The 9,285-nt window shown below is 35.9% G+C and overlaps 1 protein-coding gene across 1 annotated transcript; it reads right to left on the bottom strand.

Annotated features, from left to right (window-relative positions):
• Window positions 1-118: 118 nt before the first annotated feature.
• LOC108371839 (salivary glue protein Sgs-3-like) lies at window positions 119-4,649 on the bottom strand. Its single transcript, XM_017627446.1, has 3 exons — window positions 4,536-4,649; window positions 3,558-4,455; window positions 119-439 (listed from the first exon to the last, which is right to left on the bottom strand). The coding sequence occupies exons 1-3, from the start codon at window positions 4,536-4,538 to the stop codon at window positions 270-272; spliced, it is 1,071 nt and encodes a 356-aa protein (XP_017482935.1). The 5' UTR covers window positions 4,539-4,649; the 3' UTR covers window positions 119-269.
• Between the last annotated feature and the right edge of the window lie 4,636 nt (window positions 4,650-9,285).

Genomic DNA, 9,285 nt, shown 5'->3' on the forward strand with positions numbered 1-9,285 from the left:
CTTTCTCGTTACGCATTACAGGTAAGTGGTGAATCTCGATTGGGAAGCACTTTTCGAAATTCACCACATACCTTCTAGTTTACAGAACACATAACTTTAACCTGGACATGTCATTGGCGGTAAGCGAGAAAATGTAAAAATGAAAAATTTGTTCTTGAGGCGAATTGTAATGCATTACTCCATCGATACAAAAAGTAAGCGCTTACCAAAGAATCGAAAGTTTTTGCTGGGATATATTAGATCATGCGCATGTCCAGCTGTACGGCCCATTAAATGCTATACCAATAATTGGTGTATGTATTATAACTGTGTTGTTGTTGTGGTTTTTGTTGCTGCTGCTGTTGGCAATGGGAGCTATGTACTTGGTTGCAACCGGCATAGCTGACATCGTTGTAGATGCAACAACGGTAGCACTGCACGTGGTAGACGTACTGCCATCCTGTGGTGAAAAAAAGGAATAGATTAATAAAACTCGTTTAGAAAAGCGAATTTAAAGACCATAAACAAGTACTAAATTGTTCAAATGATATATTTAATATAAATTGTTAAATTAAGGCAGACTTCAAGGCATTTCTATAAAATTCGCACAACGCTTGTTTTCACTATGTCAAATTCAATTTTTTCATCAAATAAGTGAATACACATTTTTAAATGGAATTAAATAGCAGTATATATCGATTGATTTCGATGAGGATATGGCTTGAGTCGCGCACATGCGCTGCTGAATCGGCTATCTGACTGTTTTTGAACCATAATACCATTGGCAAAGGTTATCCATAAAGTTGTGTAAAAATTCTTGGCGTCAAAATATGACATAGTGAAAACCAGCCTTTATTCTTAAACATATATGTGTTTGTATAAATGATAATTTTGTTCAGCTTCGCGGAATACGCTGATAATGATTAAAAATATATTTTGCTGATTGTTCTATTAGGTCAGATTGGGACAAGCTGCGTACCAATCGCAGGAATTCCCAATTAATTTTAATTGTTTTCAGTCGAGTTGTGATTTATTAAATTTATTAAGATTACTTGATAATTTGTAAACCTCTTGTGGTATAAGGGCGAACCCGAGAAACAGTCAACCAAAAACGGATAAATACGCGATTTACTTACTTAAAAACTTGAAATTAAAAAGTCATGATGAAATGAGGAAATGTTCGCCAATAATGCCTCACATATCGCGAACAACGTCGAACATATCAAAAAAACAAACTAGAAATTTTTCAATTTGATATATTTTGTTCGCGAACAACGCCGTAGGTACACGATGAAGAATTACGTTCAGCAAGAACAATTCACTCGAACATATCACATGTTTATGGACAGCTTTACGAAAGAATTTTACAAGAAGTATTTTACTGAGGTAATAATTAAATTTTTCAATCTCAGAGTTTGTGCATCTGAAAAGGTGGCTACCACGCATGCTTAAACTGAAAATTTTTCCGCAAAAAAGAAAAAAATAAAAGAAACGTCCGAACTAGGGTGCCCAGATGCACTGATTTAATCATTAAATGTGCTGATTTTTTACTGTACTGATTTTTAAGAACCCGAAATCTGTGCGCAAAATCTACTGATTTTGAGAGTTTGTACTGATTTATTACTGATTTTTACATTTACTAAATATTTTTGTAAATTGGTATAATTGACATTTCCTTGAGGCTAACATGTTCAAAAAAATGGTTTTTGACAACTGATATGTGTGAGCAGATTGAAAGCAATTTCTTGAACGTGTAAATGCAGCGTAAATAAAATTTAAACCACTATTGAAAAGATGTCACCTTGCAATTGCTTCGTTAATCTGAACTTTTACCCCTTTGCTTCACGCCTTAACCGTCCTCCAATGGGGGATCAAAAATTTATATGTGAAATCTATGACAGTGGTGTTACCGATTGAAGGGGTGAGACTGAAAAGAGTCGTTCATTTGACTTAAAGGACCACGCTAAGGCAGTACTGGAATACACATATTTAATTTCTAAAGGAAGCCTTATACCGGCCAAGCATTTTAAAATAAGAGAAAATTATTAAATTCGTGGCAAACTCAGTTTTTGCATACTATTTTAATATACACTTGTGGTCAGCTGATTAAGTCAAGTGACTTTTTGACTAGTTTTGGCTATTTTTCTTTTGTTTATTTAATGTTTATACTTTTTTTTATAAAAGTCTAACGCTTTACCTATCCAGCCCCACATAAATCCACATTTCAAACTTCGTACAAAAATTACGAAAATTCAACAAACTTTAATATTTGCACCCGAAATTTTTAAACTTTTTATTCGGAGTTTTAGAAAAATTTCGGGTATGCAGTTTTGTAACTCATTAAATTTCAAAGACTAAAGTGCAAATTTCAAGGCGTTAGAAAATCTTAAATTTAATGAGTTGCAAAACTGCATACCCCACATTTTTCTAAAGATTCTGAATGAAATGTTTAAAATTTTTTGGGGTGCAAATGTTAAAGTTTGTTTAATTTTCATAATTTTTGTACGAAGTTTGAAATGTGGATTTATTTGGTTAGGTAAAGTGGTAAACTTTTATAAAAAAATATAAACATCAAATAAACAAGTGTATGTAGGTAAGTGTAGGAAAATAAATGTATACATAATCATAGGATTTTAAGCCGAAATATTTGTAGCAATACTTTAATAAATTTTTTTTTATGAAACCAATCCAATTTTATGTTAAAACCTGAATTCCCTAAAACACCACGGAGAACAGAAATTCAAATCGAAAACTTTTTGATGCAAGTTTCTTTTACGAATGAAGCTTATCATCTATCTAGATTCTTGAACAATAGCGTTGCCTATTCTGTGTAAAAAGTGTCTAAGATAAGTTGCGTTCCAGCCATCATAATTTTGGTCTATTGTATTTCACATAGCAAGGAGTGGAGCAGATGGCACTACTTAGTCGCGCGATTAGGATAGTAATAAACAGATGGGACTGTAGAAATTAGTGCCATTGCTGACTGGGGTTTCATTTACTGGTTTAAACGTCTGAAAAACTAATTTTCGTTATTGACTATTTCAATAAAGAAGTTCGAGATCTGTGCAAAAATTATTTTGGTGGTAGGGCTACTTTTATATTTTTGAATAGTACACTTTTCCTACTTTAGCTACTTTCATAAAATATAAATGAAACCCGGGTCCTCCTTGGTTGCCTATAATTTTTGTGGACCCAAACAAAAATTCAAGGAGATATTTTTAAAAATGATCAATTATATAAATATGTTAATTTGAAAAGTGGTTTGCTTTTCCTATAAATTTTAGAAATTACAAATTAAAGCTTTTGTGCATTGATGGCGATATATACAGATGTACAGATGTATGAGTGTAGAAATTTTGTTGAGGACGACTGACATACATACAGAAATCATTTCCAAGATACAGAAAAGTCACCAATGATTCATATTTCTGAATCTTCTATTTTCGTCATAGACAGCCATATTTAGCATATCGCACTCCAAACAAATTTTTTTGCGGCAAAAATAATCATTACGCTTGACGGCTGCATGCATCTTTTTGATTGTAAATAAATACATAAAAAAATTATTTTCCACTTACCGCCGCAGCGCAACTGCAAATATGGCGAGCCACGTTGCGATTTAAAATAGCAACGATTCTGTTGCGAAGTTTGCGGATAAGTTGGCTTCTGCGGCTGCTGGGGTGTATATGGCTCCCAAGGATTCGCCGGTCGATATGGTGGATAACCTGGATGTTTTGTTGTTGTAGATGTTTTGGGTGCTGTTGTGGTGCTTGGTTTCGGATAAAATGGAAAGCCTTGCCAGGGTGCTTTTGTGGTAGTGGTACTAGTTGTTGTTGGTTTCCTTGTTATTGGTCTCCATATAATTGGCCGGATAAAGGGTGTAGTTGATGTAGTGGAGCGTTGTGTTGTCGTTGTTGTTGATGGTGCCGGCGGCTCTGTTGCCGTAGTAGTTGTAGAGGTGGGTCTTTCAGTTGTCGTCGTTGTTGTTATTGTTGGCTCCTCTGTTGTCGTGGTGGTAGTGGTAGCTAATTGTTCTGTTGTTGTTGTTGTTGTTATTGTCGGTTGTTCCGTAGTCATGGTAGTAGTAGTGACTGGGATTTCTGTAGTTGTCCTTATTGTTGTTGGCTCCTCCGCTGTCAGAGTAGTAGTCATGGTAGGACTTTCGGTTATCGCTTCAGCTGTTACAGTTGTTGGTCTTTCAGTTATTGTTATTGTTGTCGTAGGCTCCCCACTTGTCGTTGTGGCGATATCTGTTGTAACTTCTAGCGTCGTGACAGTTGTTGGCGCATTAGTAACGGACGCAGTTGCTTCCTCAGTGGTCCTTTCTGGTGCATTCGTTGTTACTGCTTCGGGTTCTAAAGGACCAACTTCCGGTTCTAACGGCCCAATTTCGGGCTCTAAAGGATCTGGCTCAAAATCTTGCGCCAAAGCAACACTCACAAGTAGAATACCGCACAAAATAAAGCGCACTTTCATCTTATAATAAAGAAATAATATTCATTAGCTGTAGAAATTATAACGGCAGCATTTATTTAATTCAGTTGAATTTTAATTACCATTTTATAAAAAAACAACTCAAACTCGCTTATTAAAATATGTATTTAAAAAACACTTCCGTTCACCAAAAGCGCGCTTCTTTCCTATGCACCAGCTCGCATGGCTGTTGTCACCAAATTAAATTCACTCTGACATAAATGGCTTAAGCTTCCCGCCGTTGTCTGGCAGAATTTTATCGCGAACATGTGAACAACGCGAAATATGATCGTTTTCGGTGAGTCGCATACTTCATACAAGTTCGTTCATTCATTTACTTAGTTATTTATTCATTGTTGAGTAACCGCCAGCATTTTAGTGCAAATTCCTCCATCATGGAGCTGATAACTCGGGTTTCATTAACTAAGCGCCTTGGCATATCAGTATTGGCAATGTAGTATTAATTTGGGTTCAAACGCACACATTCACTCTACTTCACAGCTATGTACATACATATGCACACACACATTTGCTATCTCTAATACATACATTTGTACTTTCATCATTGACAGTTAAAAGATGCTGGTGGCGTTGGGAGCTCGTCCTCAGCCCAGCTTTAACCGCTTGCTGCTCTTCACCTCGAAATGCGATAGGCATTTGTGGGCAGCAGCTATTAGCATTTGGCGATTGATATTCATTCGGTTCGGCGTAAAGTGCAACATCGATGACTAAGTTCCCCCTCCGCCTTATGCTAAATGTATGTTTACCTGGTTAAGCTGTTGGTAATCCAAACGAACGCGCATTCATGTAACAAGTCAACAAAAACAAAAAAAAACTATAAACTTTGTTTATTTGTATGTTTGCACTTGCGAGTATGCGATAAGCACTTTTTGCACTTGACACCTGGAAAATTCAAACGCAATCGAATGCACGGTTTCGCCTTTTGCAATGGCCAAATGTTTTGTTCAATTTTACAATAGGGGTGTTACCGGCTAAACCCGATCTTAGGACAAACTAGTTTTTTCTGGGCGAAACTAGATCCGATACATCTGTCTAACGCGAAATCAAGTTGGACGCAACCATATTGTTGACTGCGTACTTGGAGTTGGACTGATGAGGCGTATTTTTTTTGAAGCGCGGCCGAAGGCCGTTTACGCAGAAAGCTCTGCTCAAAAATACTGTAGTGCCTGATCTAGTTTAGTCTAGTCAAAACCAGTTTGTCCTAAGATCGGGTTTGGACGGTATCAAGGGTCTTCTCTGAGTCTTGCAAAGCCCCTGCACGGTGCACGGATTGCACGGTTCGCAAAGCTGTCACATATGAAAACCGGGTTTTACTATGCAATCCGTGCAATCTGTGCACCATGCAAGGGCTTTGCAAGCGTAAGAGAATACCCCTAATGTGGTAAATACAAACATTTTTACGCGTACGGGTATTTGTTTTGTTGCTAAAAATTCTTCTTAGTTTTATTTTAAATGTCGCATTGACCTAGTAGACTAATTTCTAGAATTCTAGCAATGAGTTGAAGAGTGAGAAGGAGCAGCGTTATTGGCGTCATCTGTGCCTCGTCTTATATAAATACAAATTTATAGATGGAGTGCCATGATTAGCAGCTGCGAATCATAGTCCGAACGTGTATAGATAGCCACAAAGGCATCAAATATGCAGAGACAGAAGCGCGTGAATTGTTACAACATTATTGCAATATTAATTTTTCGTGTTTTTTTTAATTTAAGAAATTTTTTAAATCATTGTTTTAAGTTTTTCTTGACCGTAGTAATCAAAAACCAGGCTTTTAATTACTATGTGCAAGTTAAAAGGCTGTAAGTGCGGTGAACCGATAGGGGGCCTTTAACAGGCTGGACTCTCTGGTTATCTACAAAATAATATAAATCTGCACTTTTGCATCAAGGCTGGTATGCAGCTCTCAAAAAAAACGGTCAAGAAAAAAATTGTCATGTGTGTGTCCAAGGAATTTGGACAACTGATGCCTCACCAGCCTGTTGGAACGACCACATATATTTCGGTTGCAAGCATGGGTTGCCTTTTGCTCTTTTTTCATAAAAAGACTTTAGAAAACCGTAGTAGAAAGCGTGAAAATTTCTTAAGAACTGCGTACTGCCTCAAGAAAATTTTACACAAGAAAATTTCTTAGGCATTTCTTGTACGTCATTTTGTATGGAATTTTTGCTTTTCTTGAGAACTACATACTGGCCTTTAGAACGGAACGGAACGGAATTGTAAGCCGGAAATTTATTACTTCTCCGCACACTTACCAGACTATTTGATAAATCTTAGAAGTTTGCCGAGGGAAAGAGAATGAAACTCGTGCACTCTCAAAACTCCGATCCAAAGATACAGTTAGTTTTTCGACGGATGGACTCCTCCAGAAAAACTGTTTTTTCTATCCCAATACTTTAAAAAATCAAAATATGCATTAAACGCCAGGTTAGTTAGTATAATGTTATAAACTTAAAATTATATTTTAATCCGAAACTTCATATATCATACAACAACAAAAAACTAGTCTATCCGCCTTTATGTCAACGTCACAATTTTTGAAGAGATACGAGCGGTTTTTAAAGGCCTCTAGAGCAGGCCACCCTTCAGTACTAGGTTCGGTATAGAAACTTGTTATCCAGTTTACTTAGAGATCTTAGAGGTCTGGATCTCACCATTGCGCTCATGTAATATAAAATAAAGCTATAAGTTTGATATTTGGGACAAAAAACAAAAATTTTCTAAATAATTGTCTGGGCTGGATCTACGATCGTCATGCCACAAGGCAAAACAATGAAGTCAGAAAATCGTTCTTCAAAGCTTCTTCTTGGATCTCTAAACCCAGAGGTAAAAAATCGGACAAGGCATTAAGAACCGCTCTTGACGTTGTACTCATGGAGCCTCTATATGTATACTTGACGTCAGGTTACTCACAAGTTATCAATGTTGTGCTGAAGGGGCTTTGGGACATAATCTGTGTTATTGTCTGACAATGGAAAGACGAAATCGCAAATGATGTATTTACTAGTGAATACAATTTTCCAAATAGGTGGCAATCCCCCTCAAAAATATTTTCGACAGTAAAATTTCCGAACCTCTTTAGTTTGATACCCGTATTGCAGTTCTTAATTTATCTTATCAATTAAATTTAATTAAAATTTTCAAACAGGTGGCAACCTTCCACAAAAATATTTTCTGCTATAAGCCCTAAACGTCTTTCTTTTGATGGCCATATTGTAATATTTATTTTATCGTATTAATTTACTTAAACTCCAATTTACAAACAGGTGGCAACTCTATAATTTTTTTTTCTATATTTTAAATTAGACTTCCAGCATTATATAGCTGAAAACTGCATTCGATTTCATACTTTAGTTTTAGAGTGATGCGCGTACAAACATACAGACAGACAGATAGACAGACCAGAATTCTAAAAATTGTTCATTTGGCTTTTGTTGCTCTAATAAAGACCCTCCATATGTACTAATTTTTCTTTTATATCTATAATGTACAGACATCGGCCTGTTACAATTTTGTTATATGTATGTATGTATATACATAGATAATTTACTGCATGCATTTACATTTATTAAACCAATTGTTTCTAACTGACAAGACAATATCTTGCTAGTTGCACCTGATCTCAGAAAAATTGAAAATTCATTAACTGAAAACGTTTAAGTGACTTATATTTAAGAGACTAATAATAATTATGGCGACTACACTTTTGTTAAGTGTTTGGCCGAGCTTCTCCTTCAATTTGTGGTGGTGCGTCTTGTTGTTGTTACACAAATGGAGGGACCTACAGTTTTACGTCGGCTCTGAACGCACCTACATATACCCTCTCGGCTACAGCGATCGCAATTTTAATTTTACTCTGATCATTTAAAAAATACTGAGCCTATTTTTATTCCGTAATGATAAGAAGCGACATATGACGATATTTATTTACACTTTTTTATCGCACATACATATATACACACGTGTGCTTATATGTACCTATGCACATCGCTGCTTTCAAAGAATTGTCAATGAGTCTGTCTTTGGTGCTGCTTGTGAAAAACAACAAAGAGAGGGAATATCAAGTGCGGCTTAGTATGTTTATATGTTTACACACTGACTAATTTGATACACTTTGCGCTATGATTGGACAAATGTACGCACATTCATATGTACATACATATGTGTATACAGTCGTACTTGTTTATTCGCTTGATTGGTTCGGTGTTCAGGCCTCTCGCGGATAAAATTTTTCTTGATGGTAAATAATTATTTGTTTGTTGAAATACTCATCGCCTTGTTGGGATCAACGCATTTACTATTTTAAAAACCAATTCAAATTATCTATATCTATGATTATAAAAGAAACAAACAAATTTTGAATTAAACAGCAATTAATTTCAACGTAGTCTGTACGTTCATTGACAGGGTGACTTCGAAAAGTCAAATGTAGTAAAGACACAAACCGGTAGTGTCATTGTGTATATTTCACATTTAAGCGCCAAGAACTATGTTGCAGCTAAATGGCTGTTATATATACATATCTATGTATGTATGTATGTATATATGTAGGTATTGCTGTATCTGATATTATCAACGTCACTAGTGTGTGGAAAACTATCTAACTGTTCGTTTCTGTTCACCTGGTAAAAAGCGAGTCTACCGATTTCGGATTTCAACGATAGCGATTTCGGATTCGATTCATTCACATCGAAATGGGACAAAACGGCATTTAATCGAATTGTGAAATTTTGACTGAGTGTTTTTATTCGCGGGTTGTTTTTGTGTCTAAGCTACTTATTTATACATGAATGTACTACATACATATGTATGTA

The sequence above is a fragment of the Rhagoletis zephyria genome, unplaced genomic scaffold, assembly GCF_001687245.7.
Source record: "Rhagoletis zephyria isolate East Lansing unplaced genomic scaffold, Rhagoletis_zephyria_1.1 Rzeph_scaffold_05254, whole genome shotgun sequence".
NCBI lineage: Eukaryota > Metazoa > Arthropoda > Insecta > Diptera > Tephritidae > Rhagoletis > Rhagoletis zephyria.

Coding starts and splice junctions, on each gene's coding strand:
- LOC108371839 (XM_017627446.1), bottom strand. Junction 440..3,557: donor TTTGCAGTTGCGCTGCGGCG/GTAAGTGGAAAA, acceptor TTTTCACCACAG/GATGGCAGTACGTCTACCAC.